The sequence below is a fragment of the Salmo trutta genome, chromosome 5 (genome assembly GCF_901001165.1).
Source record: "Salmo trutta chromosome 5, fSalTru1.1, whole genome shotgun sequence".
Lineage (NCBI taxonomy): Eukaryota > Metazoa > Chordata > Actinopteri > Salmoniformes > Salmonidae > Salmo > Salmo trutta.
The window spans coordinates 46,617,877-46,636,794 of NC_042961.1; the positions used below are offsets into that span (position 1 = coordinate 46,617,877).

Sequence of the window (18,918 nt, forward strand, 5' to 3'; positions counted from 1 at the left end):
GGACACCCACTCATCTTTCTATTCTGGTTAGAGCCAGTTTGCGCTGTTCTGTGAAGGGAGTAGTCCACAGCGTTGTATGAGATCTTCAGTTTCTTGGCAATTTCTCGCATGGAATAGCCTTCATTTATCAGAGCAATAATAGACTGATGAGTTTCAGAAGAAAGGTATTTTTTTCTGGACATTTTGAGCCTGTAATCGAACCCACAAATGCTGATGCTACAGATAATCAACTAGTCCAAGGAAGGCCAGTTGTATTGCTTCTTTAATCAGAACAACAGTTTTCAGCTGTGCTAACATAATTGCAAAAGGCTTTTCCAATGATCAATTAGCCTTTTAAAATGATAAACTTGGATTAGCTAGCACAACGTGCCATTGGAACACAGGAGTGATGGTTGCTGATAATGGGCCTCTGTGCACCTATGTATATATTCCATAAAAAAACAGCCGTTCCCAGCTACAATAGCCGTTTACAACATTAACAATGCCTACACTGTATTTCTGATCAATTTGGTGTTATTTTAATGGACCAAAAAATTGCTTTTCTTTCAAAAACAAGGACATTTCTAAGTGACCCCAAACTTTTGAACGGTAGTGTACCTACGGTATATATTTCAATGATATTGAAATACATTTCTTCTTCAGTCAATTGAGGAAAGATGTATGGTTAAAACACTCGTAAGCTTAAGTTCCATCGCTATCGGGAAACAGGGTCCTGAATGCTTGATGTACCTTTGAATTATTCAGGCTACATTCTTATAGTCCCTCCCTTTCATTCAATATTATTTTTCCTCCTTGAGAAAGTACCCAATTCCCTTATGAAGCCACTGACAAAGTCCATCATATAGAGATTGATAGGGACCATTCTATTCTGTGTAAATCAGGCATTCATTAGTGTTACTGTTTTATGTCACAATACATACAGTATCTGTATTTCAAGACAGAGAATGCACTACTGCGCTCAGTCTTAGGCAGCTAAGGTTTCCTTAGAGGAAATTACTCCCGTCTACATGGATTGATCATGTAGCTCAATGACGTCATCGGGGAACAGATAATAACAAAGGAGATCTAAGTCCACTTGTACAACAAAGTACACTGAGTGTACAAAACATTAAGAACACCTTCTTAATATTGAGTTGCACCCTGCCCTTTTGCCTTCAGAACAGCCACAGTTCATCGTGGCTTGGACTCATCAAGGTGTCTTAAGCATTCCACATGGTGTCACGCCCTGACCGTAGAGAGCCTTTTTATTTCTCTATTTGGTTAGGTCAGGGTGTGATTTGGGTGGGCATTCTAGATTATGTATATCTATGTTTTGTATTTCTATGTTGGCCTGATATGGTTCCCAATCAGAGGCAGCTGTCTTGCGTTGTCTCTGATTGGGGATCATATTTAGGCAGCCTTTTCCCACTGGGGTTTTGTGGGATCTTGTTTTTGCATTGCGTTGTATTTAGCCCTGCAGAACGTTGCGCTCGGTTTTTGTATTTTGTTGGTTTTGTTGGTGTTCATCAAATAAAGTAAGATGTACGCTTAACACGCTGCACCTTGGTCTCATTCTTACGACCAACGTGACACATGGATGCTGGCCCATGTTCACTCCAATGCTTCCCACAGTTGTGTCAAGTTGGCTGGATGTCCTTTGGGTGTTGGACCATTCTTGATACATACGGGAAACTGTTGAACGTGAAAAACTCAGCAGCATTGCAGTTCTTGACACAAACCGGTGCTCCTGGCACCTATTACCATACGTTCAAAGCCACTTCAATCTTTTGTCTTGTCCATTCACCCTCTGAATCACACACATACACAATCCATGTCTCAATTGTCTCAAGGCTTATAAATCCTTCTTTACTGAAATCCTCCCCTTCATATACACTGATTGAAGAGGATTTAACAATTGACATCAATAATGGATCATAGCTTTCACCTGGATTCACCTGGTCAGTCTATGTCATGGAAGGAGTTCCTAATGTTTTGGACATTCAGTCCCAAGTGACACCCTATTCCCTATAGTGCACTAAATAGTGACTAGGGTGCAAAGCAGACACAATTTTTCAGGACACAGATATTTCTCGCATTAGAAATGCTGGTGGCATTGATTAGAGCACATATATTTCTAATACTTTATCTGTGCTTTATCGAGCTTGCCCGATTCAATGTAACCCCTGGAATAGTCCAAAGTGTGAATCCCACCCATCTGGCACACCAGGTAGGCCCAATCAAGCTCAAAATGTTCATGCCAAATACTATTTGAACCCAGGTCTGGTTAGAAATGTGTTATTTTTAATGATGGTAAGTTACTCCATATGGTTGCCTTGGAAACATATGGTTAAAGACAACATCAGTGCTAGTCAGACAGAAAGCACATTGGCAGAGTCAGTAATGTCTTTATTGATTTGTCATCAACATCTGGACTAGCAATTGAATCTCCATGAAAAACGTCTCTCTTTAGCCGATAATCAGCTTGATTGGTAGCACAGACCACATAACATTCTGTTGAATCTTCAAAAAGGACCTTGATCGAATATAGGGCCTACTAGGCTTATACACAACCAACATAGAAAAATGATTAGGTGTTTGCAAAAATCGAATCTATCTGAATACTTGGAAATGAAGGTAAAAAAAATGCAGAACAGGCATAACAGCGTTGTTACCTGTGGTGCCTTTATGACAGTCCACTTTTATGGTTTCTGAGTATTAGCTCGTTTCAACAAACACATATATTACAGAGGTGGTTTGGTAAGCCACACTTGTGTGAGGACTAATCTTGACCGAGACCTGAAGATCTAATACCTTGGTTTTTAGCTCAGAGGGCTAACACAATCTCATAGCGAAGACCTGGGTTCAAATCCCAGTTGGTCACATAGACACTATGGTGACACACAACAGTAAACTCAGTTGGCTTTATCCCGTGATGACTGCTGGTGAGAGGGTGAAAGATCATCTTGCATACCCATTGTGGTTTGCTGTAGGCCTGTATTTTTAAGAGTGGTCCCCTCACCCTCATTCATGGCACAATGGAAACCATCCATTTTATGTTCATTATTTGCCAGTGAATGTTGCAAACGAGCTCAAATGAGACAATCAAAGTGTTATTTCCTAATGCTGCCCTCCTGCCTGGGTTCCCTCTCCGTGAAACAAAGGAATAATAACCACTGAAGATGAATGGGGGCTATAAAGCACCACAAAACCCTCGGTCCCTCCGCCATTTACTCTTTCCCCTGCCTAGACATTTGGGGGTTTCCCGTAAATTATTAACACTTGAAAACCGTTATTTAGTTCATAAATAATTGAGAGTGGGATTGCAGAAAAAAAAGGAAGATGCAGGGAAGCATGAGAGAAAGGACCTTTTGGGGTGATTATTGTGATCTCAAAATGTGTCGCTGCTGCTGCAGCCAAAAGTGGGAGGAAGAGCATTGTGCATTCAGATGTTCTTGTTTTTAACCTGCTGTAACCATTTTTCAGTTTAGAAAAGACCAAAATGCCTAATCTGACTTTAAAATGCAATTTCAAAACCAGAGAATTCTCAGTACTTTTACACAACTTATTATCAATTGAAAGGATGTGCACTTTAACTGTGCGAAGCAAATCAAATATATGGATTAAGGTCCAAAATTACATACACTTGACACAGTAATGTAAAGTGCTTTCTTAAAGCTTTAGTCCATGTAATGCCCTTGTTTGAGTTGATAACAACACACTTTCACTTTACCTGCATATTTTAGATGCAGATAGCATCCCAAAGGTGATTTTATGAACAGTACTTGCAATATTGATTTGATTTATCATGCTTTGTTCCATTTTCCATATTATAGAGGAATGAGCCTTGCACTTTCCTTTAAACATTGAGCTATGCATTTCAATCATTGCAGCTCTTTCTCAGGGATACTCTTAATCAGAAGAGTACATTCCGATTGGACACACATGGACACTTCCTTTCAACGTGGACAATTGAGTAATATTTGATTGACACGTTGATCAATGAGATCAGCTTATTCAACCACTCAATAACGTGAGATTGGTATCACTACACTAAAAGCACAACCAACATGATGAAATAATCCCGTGGTTAAAGTTTCGCCCTCCAAACAACCGTTTACATTAATGAATTTTTGCAAATCCAATGTATTTTACATTTAGATTCCACGTCACAAAACTGCACATTAATGAATTATGCTGAAACAGTGTTGATTCAACTATTTTTTCCCCAGTGGGTTTTCTTTCCCTCCATTGTTCCTATAATATATTATTAGACAGGGGTTGACCTACAGTATTGACCCAGTGGCTTTCATGGAACAAAGACCCATAGATACCACTGTGTTTCCAGCAGGTTTACCCTCTCTCCTTCCTCACTGTATTTCTCTCCCACTCCAGTACCTATATACAGTACAAAGTCAACTGCTACAGATCGGTTGGCTCTTCGACGAGAGCCGACCCTTTTTGCATTTTCAAACCGTATTAGCTCCATGTTTTTGTCACATTCCCACACCAACCATGCGATGAAGGCTGAGGATAAGAGTTCAGGCTCCTCGGCCTTTAAGGGCTTGATAAGACACGGAAAATGAGTCTCTGCTGCGCTCGAATCAGAGAATCAATTGTTTGTATCTCAATGCTGTTCCACATCAATAGTCGTTTAACAATGCCATCTTGATATTGTATCAGATCTTAATTACAATAACATGTACATAGAACTTGGATATTGCACAGGACAGGTTCCTATGAGGCTTTTGAAATTGTTTACAGCATAGGTATATGAGTATTGTGACTCCACTATCCAGCAGTGTTACTTTGCAAATGTGAAAAAGGATGTATTATCTGCAAATACGAGAGACACATTTACATCAATGATACTGCCCCTTTGTGCCCATATGCACAACAATAAAGACACCATATTGACTTTCAAACAGTAGATACTTTTGAGAATCACCACTTCTGCAAAGATGAATGTTTGTAGCGGCAGTCAAAATGATCTCTAAAACATACCAACCAACTAACCCTTGGATGATTTCCCCCTTTCAGTGGCAAGAACACATTTAACATAATTACACTATTCTCTGGGGTTTCTCTGCTCGCCATATCACTTGATTTACTAAGAACCCCAAGTCTCCCAAGTCTCCTAAATTTAAGTCACGGCGGCGATGTAACTCGAGCCCTGTAACATGCACCCAGTAGAGGACTTATATTATTTAAGCATCCTCAAATCGATCAGCAATGTATTATTCAGGAGCATCTGGTGGCAAGGTTGTCAGTGTCAAACGTGGTGTGCATGACTGATGTACTCTATAGTGACAAGTCGACAAGGAGTTAACGGTCGCAGGTTGGCAACCATTAAAGGGGCAATCTGGAATTTGGTACATCAATGTTGTTTGAATCCCAGATTGCCCCTTTAAAGAGATATTGCAATATAATAAGGACTCTGTAATAAGGGGATTACTATTCAATCTGATGCAACTGTTAGCTGAGGCACGATCTTGTTTGTTTGTTTTGGAAAAAAAGAAAAAAAAATAGGCACATTTTACATACAGAAAATGACGTGATCTAATATTTTGAAATATTTTGCCATAATAATTCAACATTTCTGTCCTCCATTAGGAAACAAAATCTGACATTATTAGATTAAAGTGGCTATAATAAGATCATTTTTATGTAATCTAGTATTGGAATGCATCCCAAAAGGGTTTAGAGTTGACATGTAAAGAAAAGATGTGATTAAAGTAAAAAATAGATTGAAAAACACAACCACTGTTTTCTTTTTTCCCTTTTTTTCTTTACTTTAAGCTCTTAGCAGACCTGAGTTGACATTAGACATGTTATGTTATTTGAAATCCACACACACACACATTTCAAGTTCAACTTTTTTGACACTCCTATTCTGTTTCAGTTGCTCCTAGAAACTTGGTGGTGTTAACTTGAACCCTTCTTGTGGCTTACACTGCTTCCTGTGAAAGTGATACATCCCACGAGAGAACAGGAAGTGACCTCGAAGCCAGGTCGCTCCCATTCAAGCACTCGCATTACTGAATTTTCTCTGTCACAAGGGCTGTCTCTACATTGCGAAGTAGAGGACAAGGTACACCATTATTCCCCTCTGACTCCCTAATTGGTACTATTGAGAGACAGCGTTTGGTTGATGTCTTTCAAAGCTAGGCACAACTCCAAATTCTCTCCACAAATGGTTAGAAAAGTCTATTTTGTGGTGCTTGCATTCTGGCATATGGTAGGGAAGGGGGCAGGTGAGGGATTTATAAAAGGCACTTCTCATCTTATAAATGGACTATCCTAGCGGATCACGCCGTAATTTGCAATTAATATGATACATTGGCCCGTGATATCATATAAACTTTTATAGTGTTTTTAAAATCTATGGATAGCCACTACCCATGTTTCTATGCTCACATATGCCTCTACTAACTCAGCTAGGTTTGGAGAAAATCTTTAGGTGCTGGAGAGAGAAAAAACCTGTCTGCTACTGCTTTCCTCGTGAAAATTGTCCTTATTGTCAGGGGCGAATTACCAATTAAGGGAAGTAGGCTTTTGTCCCGGCCCGTTTTCAATTGGCCGAGTTTCAAAAGCCCCTTAACAAATCACTCGCCCAAAAGTTAGCCGAGAAATTAGCCCAATGTAAATGCACTGGAAATGTACTTTCATTAAATCTTAATGTTTATTAGCTTGAAAGTGGGACACCGTTCTACCTATTACGGTATATAGAGTCCCTTTATCCTGCCTGCCTCACCGTGATAAACTGGTGCTTCGTTGGCATTCTAAGGATTGTATTTATGGTCGGTAAGCACAACTGATATGTGAAATCTTTACTTTGTCAAAGGCTCAATCCATTTGATATATCTTCTTCACTGTCTAATAGAGCATTGGCAGCACTTTATTATATTGGCGCCGTACAATATATTGACATGGCGTTATGAAACGTGTTTGAAGTTTATTGGGATGAATCTTATCCTGGGGCAGAGCTGAGCGATTCCCACTAGATGGGCCAATGAAAACAAGAAATTAGCTTTTTGGTCATTTAAGGTAAGGGTTAGCAGTGTGGTTAAGGTTAGGGTTAAGGTAAGGGTTAGGTTTACAATCAGATTTTGAGACTTTGTGGCTGTGCCAGCAAGTGACTATCCTGCAGAGCTGCCTCCAGTACATGAGTCATCCCAATAAATTCCACCAACCTGCTTTAATGCTGTCTGATTCTATTGTAACATCATCAAATGATCCATCATGCTGAGTATGGCGGGTGGTTCTAGATGGTTAGATAGAGCTGATGCACAAGGTTTATGAAGGCTAGCTCAATGTAAAATCCCCTTATAATAGAGCTGAATCTATAAACGTATTGGACCCTTGATTAAAAACTCCCAGAGTGTGTCTATCTTAATGGATCATCCGTTGGGACGATGACATTTACTGCATCAACAGAACTTATTTTCTCTCTCGGTCTTCTAAGGGGCAAGGGTCCATTCAACGGATGAAAAATGAGGTGTTCAGACAAAGTGTTATCCTAAACTGTGTTGAATTTCTCAAAATGACTAGAGGCCATTTTAACAATAGAACAATGGTTGCCAAGGCTCCCTGTTCAGTACATTATTATGCTTAGCTATGATAGTACGACAGGATCAAAACAACGTGTGAAAGACTATATTAGTCCATTAAACTAAGTGCTGATTCTGAACTCAAGATACACATTGATTTGAAGACAAGATTGATTTTGTTTTTGTTCGTTGTGCAACATGCCTCATTCAGCCCATCTCTTAAAACCTGATTGCGAGAGCTCTGTCTTTACATAAGGAGTGTGGTTTATACAACAGGTGATCAATAAATAATGCATTAACTCCCATCTCGCTGCATTACCTTCCCTTATCAAAACCTGGGCTTGTCGATATCACCGGCTTAGCTGTTTCGTGACCTCTGTGATTGCCTCCCTTGCCTTCCCTCTGCACCCACCAGCTTCCTCGCGAGTATCGGAACCATGCTTCCCATGTACCTGGTGCTGGCCTTCATGTACACCGTCTGCATGACCATCAAGGGCCTCGTCCTGGAGAAGGAGCTCAGGCTCAAGGAGGTTCAGCGGGCCGTTGGAGTTCAGAACGGTGCCATTTGGTTTGCGTGGTTCACCGAGAACTTTGTCCTGCTCATGGTCCCATGCGCATTCATAAGTGTCATGGTTAAGGTCAGTACTGAGAATGATGACTACTTTCAAATAACAAAGCACAATATCACTTGGTTACTAAAATAAACTGATGTGGAGGAACAGATTCCACCGGTTGTTAGCTATCATTGACTGTCCTTGAGCTTGTACAGCATATTGTTTCCTGATAGTCCTACTTAGTGTGCAAAGTAATACAGAAGAAGATTACCATGCAAGTTATAAAAACTTTACCTAATGAGTCAATTAAAACCCATCCTCGTTGGTGTAAATGCATTATAGGCACAGTGCCGTTTGAAGTGCTATATTGTTTAAAGAGAAGTAACAAGAAAACACTGTTTTATTTAAGAGAAGTATGTACATTCATCAGAGTAAGTGTCCATATCAGGACAGCGTGCAGGTGCACAATATTTTGTTATACAGGATCTAAAATATATTTAATTTGTAAAGTGGTTGTGCCTTGTTCTTTGTTACTCTTGCTCCCGTTAATTCCGGGATAACTAAAGCCAATAATAATGTTTAAAAAACGAATCATGCATGACCTATCTCGATTTCCACTGTGTCATGCTAATTGATTGAGCTTGGTACTAAAATCGTAATTTCCCTGCATTAAAATCAGCCTTGTTGTAAATCAAATGCCTGTATTTCCTGCGATTGCATCGCCTTCTTTGCACGCTATTCAAGCATATACTGAATGATGTGTATCATCGATGTGACACAACTTCCCTAGTGACACTCCGGAGAGTCATGCTGGTGCGACTAGATGAAAGACAGTATTCCACCCATCGAGACAGTCTTTGGATAAAATGTCTGTCATTGAGAATGGATACATTAGGAGAAGCTATATGTAAAAAAAAAAGTCCATCTGTTATGCTGTGCACTTACAGAATCAAAGCAATTTTGGATGCTTACCGGAATATCACATTAGACTGGATATGGCCGACTCGATACGGCCTCTGAGTGACTCTATATAATCAAGTATGACAGTAGGAACACTGTGTTCAATGTTGTACAACGGTCCTGTTCGCTGCCATATACATACAGTATGTCCTCTTGATAACTTTCAAATGCTGCATCAAAATGTCCTGTGTTACATACAGCTTTCACCTAGTTCTTACTGAACGGCGTCACTCTTAAAGCTGTTGTTGTTGATGTGAGACACATGAGCTGCTGCTCTGTAGCTTTAAATCACCCCTCTGTGTCATTGATCCTGCCGTGTGTAATTAAGTGGCCTATCTGTTAAATTGATCCCCTGTCCGTGGACTAATGTGCGTCTAAGCTAAATTATAGAACCATTATCACAATGAGGTGACCATTTTGTTTGCTCATCACCACACAAACATGTTTGCATTGTTTTTATCTGCCTCTAAAAGGTACTGTGCCCTTTTCAGCCTCCTAATTCATATGCATGGTTGAATTAAAAAGAAAAGGATAGTATATAATGTAGATCAGCTAATACATTTTTTCAGTTTAATTGGAAAATACTCCTGGTAAATAAAATTGATATTTGAACAGCTGGGCAAAATGTAATTTCCCCATCACCCTAATGTGTTTGCCAGCCACCAGCAATTTGTAAACATTAATAACAATAAATTGAGTTAGTTGGGTGGCTTGGAGGAACCACTGGGCATGGTGTGTATTCAAATCATAGAGATCAGTTATTATTATGATGATATTTTCATGGCCATTTTGTATACCAGGGAATCAGATGGAAATTGTTTGACTGCTGTGTCTGGACAAGGCATGACTGCCACAAGTTTGGTCATCCACACCTGAATTTCCCCTCTACTTTTCCAATTGCCATTCCACTCCAGGGGATGTCAAAATGCTAATTCCCCTCCTGTCTAGAGTGATTTATCGGAGTTTATTAATATTGTTGGCCCAAACACTGTGGCCTTTCTTTGCTTCCCACTCAAAGAAAAACAACATGAAGCATTGGTTAGGTAAATCAACAGATTGGTTTGGTTCTTCACAGACCATGTTCCCTAATGGAAATATGACTTTAGTGGTGATCAACATACCCCCTATATTCTACCTCTATACGACCTCATAATGCAGTTACTGCCCACTGGGCAAAAACTGGTTGAATTAACAGTGTTTCCACTTAATTTCAACCAAAAATGGTAATGTCATGACGTTGAATCATCATGAATTTGAAAAAGTCATCAACGTAAGGGAATTTAGTATTTTTCCCCCCAACTTTTAACCTAAATACAATAACATGGTGAAATGTTTTGTTGAATATACATTGAATTCACGTTAGTTGACAACTCAACCAAAAGTAAATCAAAAATAGGTGTTGGACTGACGTCTGTGTCCAGTGGGTGAAAGTCATTTCGGCGTCTGTGGATAACATTCATACTTTCTTTGAGAGTCTGCCACATGCGCTTGTACATTTCAAAACGACTGTATGTTGACACAGAACTTTGCAGAAAATGAATGAGGTCAAAACATTGGAAATCCATATCTCAGGCCACTTGAATGCTATCACCACCAGTGAAGTCTATTTGCTCTAATATCTATCAAGTTTATTGCTGGAAATCAAGTTGTAGTTACATAACACACACATTGGGATTTTGCCACGACAACAGCACAGTAGAAAATCTCAATCAGCGTCCAGATGTGACTGGGCCGTGTACACCCTGCCCGCTGTCCGACCCCTCCCCCACCTTAGGTTCCTCAGCTCGCTGGCGCGCTCTCTGCCCCTATACATGACCCTGGCCTGGATCTACTCGGTGGCCATGATCGTGAAGGGCATCGTTATGGAGAAGGAGGCGCGTCTGAAGGAGACGTTGAGGATGACGGGGCTGAGGAGCTCCACCTACTGGCTGAGCTGGGCCGTGTCCAGCTTGCTGCCGCTGGCTGTCAGTGCGCTCCTCCTCACCCTCATCCTCAAGGTGATTCACCACTGATTCCACTCTGATTCAGGGAGACCTTTGACCACTTCTTGAAGGGCTGTGGACAATGGGCACCAACTCATTCTCATTTCAAGGCTAAGATTGCCAATGGCTGGACTAGAAGGAAGTGATAAGGTATATTGTAATATCAGCATGTAGTAAACAATTAAGAAACAATCATTAGAAGTGCTGTAATACCAAACAGCAGAATTAGGCAACGTTTCTTATCAATTTAGATGAGGCTGTTAGCTTGGCTACCACTGCTTGTAACGAACCAGTGGTGTATCAATACTCCTAATGACAGTATTCAGTGGGTTTGGGTTTGTTCAATGGACATTGTAATGAAGTGTAATCAAAGAGTTGAGTTGCTCTAGTGGACAGACCTCCAAGACTGGGAAAGGGTCTCCTTTTAATGCAGCTAAGCAGAGTGACACCACTATTGGGTTTATATTACTACTAACTATAGACTAACAATTAAAGGCTCACTCCTTTATTAGAAAAACAACAAAATGGCAGCAAGTGGATTGCTATTGGGCTGGGGAAGGGTAACCACTTTCAAATCCGTAGAGGGAGTCATGGATGCAAGGACTGACAGTCCATTACGTCAATGTGATATTGAATCGTATTTTGATACTACGGTATGTTAGAAGTACAACAGGTGATACATTAGTAGTAGTCTTCATAAGACACTATCAACACCTGGTGAGTCACTCTGCCTACTGCTTATCGAATCCTCAGAAATTAGTCATTTTAATCAAAATATTTATTTTTGTTCTGCTTCGTGCTCTCTTCACAAATAATTACCTAATCACTCAGTTTTTGTTTTTGTAAGATGCCTGCTAGACACGGTTAAGGCTCAAACATCAATTGGCAATCAATACTCCAAAAGTGCTAACTAGGGTAGTTTTGTGGCTACCAATGGCCCTGTTCGAAATACATCCTTCCTTTATACTTCCTTGAAGTAAACACATATCAAAAATGTATTGATTGATGAAAGTAAAACCCTGATAATGTGGGATTATTTTTACATGAGATATTATTATTTTTTCTAAATCACAGTTCTGTAGTTCTAAAATATGGTGAGTTAGTTGTTTTGAATTGTAATGGTAATTGATCATCTACCTACAATAGCCTTGCTTTCACCTATCACCTATCACAGATCTCTGATTATCTCATGAAAATGAGGAAGGAAGCATTTCGAACAGGGCCACAGTGTTGTTTCCCCCTCTTGTCCCTTTTATTATCCCTTTCTTTCCTCTCCCGGTGCAGTATGGGAAGGTGCTGCAGTACAGCGACCCCTCAGTGATCTTCGTCTTCCTGCTGGTCTTCTGCGTGGCCACCATCATGGAGTGTTTCTTCATCAGCGTCTTCTTCTCCAAGGCCAACCTGGCGGCGGCATGCGGAGGCCTCATCTACTTCGTCCTCTACCTGCCGCACCTCCTCTGCTACGCCTGGAGGGACGTCATGGGGTTCCAGGTCAAAATCGCTGTGGTGAGTGGACCTATGGAACTACTGTACCTTCCACCACAGGTGCATAATGGACAGCAGAGACCCAGTGGGTGTTTAGTAGGGTTTTGGAACTGTATTGAAGACTCAGTAAGTGATTCTGTTATGGTATTGAAGAGAGATGAAGTTTGTACTTTGACCTAGAGAGTTGTGGGGTTCAGGCTAGGAAACATACTGTAAATACCAGGCATAATCCCAGCTTAAATAGCAGACCTGATTCAATAAATGAACTGATCGTCAAACCCGTGGTGAGTTGATCAATTCAGTTGTGTTGGGAGAAAAGCCTGCACACCCTGTGGTTCTCCACGACCAATGTGAATCTAAACAAATATGAGAAGTGGGTTACTGAAATAAACACACACACACACACTATCTCACACACACACACACACACACACACGCCCACACGCCTAGTACGGATGCTGGGATAATGTCCATACACTGTACAATCCCCATGACCTGAACTATAGATCCTTGCTCTGACACACAAGAATCATTTGGATAATAAACGAGACACTAATGATATCCCTATGTGCCCTGTAACCGTTATTCTCTCAACCTTTTAACTCTACCAGTGTATCGTCAGATCTATATTGCTACTTCAATAACCTTAACCTTAATAATAATGTTGTTGTATTTGTGGTTCCATTTGATCCAAACATTTATTGATCTCTCCCACCTTTTCACATTAGGTTCATGTGTTTTGAAATGTATCCCATTGACCTTATCCCATAAACAAGATGCAATTTGCAATACTTCTGTCTGTTTTCTGTGATCTCTAAGTTGGAAACGTTGATTTCCTCTGACATCGTGGACTTCTGGTTTTCTAATATCGAGTCGTGTTTTTCATTTTCTGTACGGGTGCAGTTATTGAGCTTTTAAGGTTTACTTCAAATGGGGATATTACTTTTCTGACTCTCTGCCAGAAGTACAAGCACTCAGTCATTTAACTCAGGACTTTATGATACACATACTTGAGAAAGCAGATAAGTGTGACTGAATAAACCCATTGGGTAGTTTTTATGGGATTCTGTCCTTTGGAAAAAAAAATACAAAAATAGCATATACATGCTCAACTTTGATTGTAGCGTTTCTGATTGACCTTTATGTTCTGTGTAGGATCATTTGTCCTGGAGTCGTCCGTTCTGCAGACACAGACACAGCAATTCTTAATCTTCATTGCAGTGAGGCCTAGACACATCTTTCGAGTAGAACCATGTTTCCTTGTTTATCAAAATTGAAATATTAAGCCGCGGCCTGAAAATATATCTTACTTTGGCATCTGACAATGCTTTGTGTGTTTTCTACACTACATGACCAAATGTATGTGGACACCTGCTTGTCGAACATCCTCATTCCAAAATTATGGGCATTAATATGGCGTTGGTCCCCCCTTTGCTGTTATAACAGTCTCCACTCTTCTGGGAAGGCTTTCCACTAGATGTTGGAACATTTCTGCAGGGACTTGCTTCCATTCGGCCACAAGAGTGTTAGTGAGGTCGGGCACTGATGTTGGGCGATTAGGCCTGGCTCGCAGTCGGCGTTCCAATTCATCCCAAAGACATTCGATGGGGTTGAGGTCATGGCTCTGTGCACGCCAGTCAAGTTCTTCCACACCGGTCTCCACAAACCATTTCTGTTCGGACCGCGCTTTGTGCATGGGGGCATTGTCATGCTTAAACAGGAAAGGGCCTTCCCCAAACTGTTGCACAGAATCGTCTAGAATGTAAATGTGTGCTGTAGCGTTAAGATTTCCCTTCACTGGAACTAAAGGGTCTAGCCTGAACCATGAAAAATAGCCCCAGACCATTATTCCTCCTCCCCCAAACGGCGAGCTTTATACCACTCCAGCCAACGCTTGGCATTGCGCAAGGTGATCTTAGGCTTGTGTGCGGCTGCTTGGCCATGGAAACCCATTTCATGAAGCTCCCGACGAACAGTTCTTATGCTTCCAGAAGCAATTTGGTACTTGGTAGTGAGTGTTGAAACCGAGGACAGACTATTTATGTGCTTCAGCCCTTGGCGGTCCCATTCTGTGAGCTTGTGTGGACTACTACTTCGCGGCTGAGCTGTTGTTGCTCCTAGATGTTTCCCCTTCACAATAACAGCACTTACAGTTGACTGGTGCAGTTCTAACAGGAAATACATTTGACGAACTGACTTGTTGGAAAGATGGCATCCTATGACAGTGCCACTTTGAAAGTCACTGAGCACTTCAGTAAGGCCATTCTACTGCCAATGTTTGTCTATGGAGATTGAATGGCTGTATGCTTGATTTGTATACACCTGTCAGCAACAGGTGTGGCTGAACTATGCGAATCGACTAATTTGAAGGGGTGTCCACATACTTTGTATATATAGTGTATATTTTTATGCCGGTATACACTACTTCCTTTAAACCCAGCATTCCAACAAGTAATGCCAACACGACGGCACAAATTGATCTCATCTGAGAGTAGTTTGTGTTCTAAGTAGTCAGGGTATTTATTGTGTTCTTGTGTGGAAAAGTTGCCAGTTCTCCTCATGGCATCTCCACTTTTCTGCCTAAGTGTGTTTCATATATATTGTATCATGAGGGGAGAAAAAAAACACTGCTTTACAGAACTATTTTATTCCGTGCACTCTTCCTCAGCCAAAGTGGTTTTGTGGAGTTGTGCCCTTGGCATTGAGACGTCCTTCCTCTGCTCCCCCTGCTTAGACAGAAGGCTACTCCTTTCATTTGCATGAACAGTGTTCCTCTGACCACGTTAACTTACAGTCCATCCCTATAGTTTATTTATCAGAGTGTAGGGATGTTTTTCCCCTTCCCAACATAGAGGAAAGTACATTGTTCCCAGGCACGCACGCACACACACACACACACACACACACACATCACCCGCTCAGTATTGTGCGTGCCTATTGTCTTTGATATCATATCCATACCACTGCATTTAAATAATGAAAAATATTGTATATTTTAATGAGAGTGTTGTGACTCAAGGATTTCTCCTAAGCAAAGGTATTGGCTGTGTGTGTGATGTCACAGGGACAGCAATAAGATAGCACAAATACAAAATCCAATTATCTCTCCAGCGTCCAGTTTTTTTTATTTTCTTCCTTTGATTCACCTCCACAAACAAACTAAGGATCCTCCTCTCAGATGTAAATGCGTTGTTTGTCGTCTGTGAGAGCTTTCTAACAGAGCTAGTAGCTTTTTCCTTCTTTCCGCTGGCTAGGCGCTTGTTGTGGCCTCCGTATTGTCATGTTGACGTGTTTTCATAGCGGGTGGTCTGTTTGTGTTTGATTCTGCTGTGTCTGCCCTTCTCAAAGTCAGACTGGCCGCATCGTCGCTCTGTCAGCCTGTCACTCAAAGGTCATGGAGGGGTCATTCACTGCCCTGCCGTCACCCATTGTCCGGTGGTTGGCTGCCCATTGTTTGGCAGGCGAACGTGTCCGACCTTGGGCTTAGGGGGACAGTTGAATGGATGCCAGGGGTTGTGCATGGAGAGACTGCGGACAGAGGTCAGATCAGACCTCGGGTGTCTGTGGGGCTGTAACTGCCCCTATTGTCACTGTCAGAATTTCATTCAGTTGGAGACTTTGGCAGTTGTCGATTTTAGACGGTTAAGATGCGACAGAAGAGGGCGAATATTGATACTTTTTTTGTGCTGTTGTACATAATGTGTTGGTCTACAAGGCTTTATTAAGGAAAAATACCACTCAAACACTATCTTTTGGTATTTGTGACCAACCGCCTCGATTCAGTCTAAATGAAGCAACATTTGAAATTGTGTTTTTTTTTACATTGGATAAAAGTAGAGATATGTGACATATCCCAACTTCTTTAAACAGGTCACATTTGTTTCATTAGTCCAAAATGGACTGTGACACTTTGTGTTTTGAAAGTTCTATATCTTGAAAACTTGATTGCTGACATGCTAAATATTATATCAACAGTGGACTAATGGAGCAAATACCAAAATACAGTTTTTGAGTGGTATTTTGTTTGTGGCATCTGCCTGGGCTTAAACGCTTGGGGGAAATTAAGCATGCCCAAACAGCTGGCAGGCAACATGGAGAAGAGAGTGATCGGCTGTACCAGAGGATGCGTCATGGGCAAATCATCATTTGCCATTTCCCTAGCTTTCCTACGGTATGAAAGATGTAACGCGTTTTTGTTTGACACACATGACTTGCCGTCCACATTTGTTTCTTTGACCAGCTGGAACTTCTTGGGCTGCACAAATCCAGTCTCCAAAAGCCGATGTCCTGTCTGCTGATGTTCTTTCATTCTTTGTACTTAAAGGAAATGATTTATCAATAATTTACATTGATTAGCTAGACTAGTGTGTCCACATACCAGGAGGGAGAAAGCGGTAGAAAGCATTTTGAAACATTTTAAAATTGGGTGGAATTTGCCCAATTAGAACATAGAATGGTGTTGTCTGTTGCAAAAAAAAATGTATCCTACATTTTGCCATATTGAACACGACCACAATTTCCCAAAGCTAGATCATGTACTGATCATAGACAAAGGCTAGAATGAAAATCAGCAAACACAATATAATTCAATGACATTGTTGCATCTCCTGTACAAGTTCATTGTTTTGCCTTGAACTTCCTGACGGGCTCTGCCACACTGATATTGAAGATGATATTGATGATCTGACATGATCCTGACGTCCAGTCTGAAATAATAACCAAACACATCTTAACTTCATCCATTTTCAGAGTTTGCTGTCGTGCGTGGCCTTCGGGTATGGCTGTGAGAACTTTGCCAAGTATGAGGAGCAGGGCATCGGTATTCAGTGGAGTAACATCGCCCAAAATCCTGAAGACGGAGACCGGTATAGCTTCATCGTGTCCATCCTCATGATGCTAGTCGACGCCCTCATCTACTGGCTGCTCACGTGGTACATCGAGAACGTCTTCCCAGGTAACTCATTCATGAGAACGCCATCAGTAATGCACTCATCCGGAGTGAAGTGTCCCCTAGGTACAGATCTAGAATCCCCTCCCCCAATCCTAACCGTTAGTGGAGAAAAAGCTAAACTGACCCAAGATCGGTGTCTAGGGGCAACTTCACCCTAGTGTACACCGTAATGCTCACTGTACGGTATCCATATTAGGATTCTCCAACTCCAAGTGAATCTGACACAACTTCCTTAAAGGTGGACAGTGAGCATTATGGTGAAGCTGCCCCAATCTGTGACCCTGGGTCAGTTTAGCATTCTCCTGAGTTTAGCATTCTCCTGAACACTTGAATAAATGGGGGATACAAAGTATATTGAAAGCAGGTGCCACCACACAGGTGTGGTTCCTGAGTTAATTCAACAATTAACGTCTCGTCATGTATACAAATGCTGGGTAGGCCATTATTTTGGCTACCATGGCAATGCCCCCATATAATGACAATAACCCCCATCCACAGGGCACGGGTGGTCACTGAATGGTTAAGAGCAGGAAACCGATGTAAACCATATGCCATGGCCATCTCAGTCACCAGATCTCAACCTAATTGAACACTTATGGGAGATTCTGGAGCTGTGCCTGAGACAGCGTTTTCCACCACCACCAACAAAACACCAAATGATGGAAATTATCTTCTCTTGTTCAATAGAGTTCCAGACACTTGTAGAATGTATGTGGTTGTCCAACGCCCTATTAAGACACTAAGTCTAAGTTGGTGTTTCCTTTATTCTGGTAGTTACTTGTATGTTATACTGTAATTATGAAATCCACAGAGTACACAGAACTGATACGCACCTCTCTTGCCAAAACAACTTTGGTCAATAATCAGAAAATATATATAATATCCCAGCAGATTGCCATAATGTATTCATCTCATCTTCTCTAATTAAAAAAAGAGGGGGATTTGTGCCAGTCTTGCTGGATGGAAATATGCACTGCAAAGCGCCATCCCTCAAGCCAAGCTGTTATTAAAATGTGAATGATGTTTCTCCATGCTTGATCACAGGCCAATATGGAGTAGCAAAGCCGTGGTACTTCCCATTCACCGCCTCCTATTGGTGTGGGACTTCATCGGCGCCCAATGCTGATCCCAGTCAGTTCAAGGACCCCATTGAATACACCGGTATAGTAGGCAGTTTTTCACGCACACACCTTTGCACAAACACACACTCAATCCCATAGTGGATCTATTCAATCAGCCATTACGCAACATTTATTAATTTGTCTGGTTTAACACAGGTCATTACAATCACAGACTGTTTGCAATCTAAATAAGTCTAGTTAATTAGAACTTGCCTCCTGATTGTTACCACCTTGGTTGTGTGTTGGATAATAATGGAGAAAGAGAATGGTTGGGGAAAACAAGGCTGAAGTTAAAACTGATTGTGTTATTCTGAGGGGGGAGAGCAGAGAATTGTTTTT

At 41.2% G+C, this 18,918-nt stretch overlaps 1 protein-coding gene across 2 annotated transcripts in view; it reads left to right on the plus strand.

Moving 5' to 3' along the window:
• LOC115194265 (ATP-binding cassette sub-family A member 1) overlaps positions 1 to 18,918 on the plus strand; it is a 220,755-nt gene that overhangs the window by 62,547 nt on the left and 139,290 nt on the right. For both annotated transcript variants that reach the window (XM_029753857.1, XM_029753858.1), the window contains exons 15-18: positions 7,942 to 8,164; positions 12,307 to 12,528; positions 17,257 to 17,461; positions 18,503 to 18,619. In XM_029753857.1, coding sequence (XP_029609717.1) covers positions 7,942 to 8,164; positions 12,307 to 12,528; positions 17,257 to 17,461; positions 18,503 to 18,619 — 767 coding nt within the window. The remainder of the gene's footprint in view (positions 1 to 7,941; positions 8,165 to 12,306; positions 12,529 to 17,256; positions 17,462 to 18,502; positions 18,620 to 18,918) is intronic.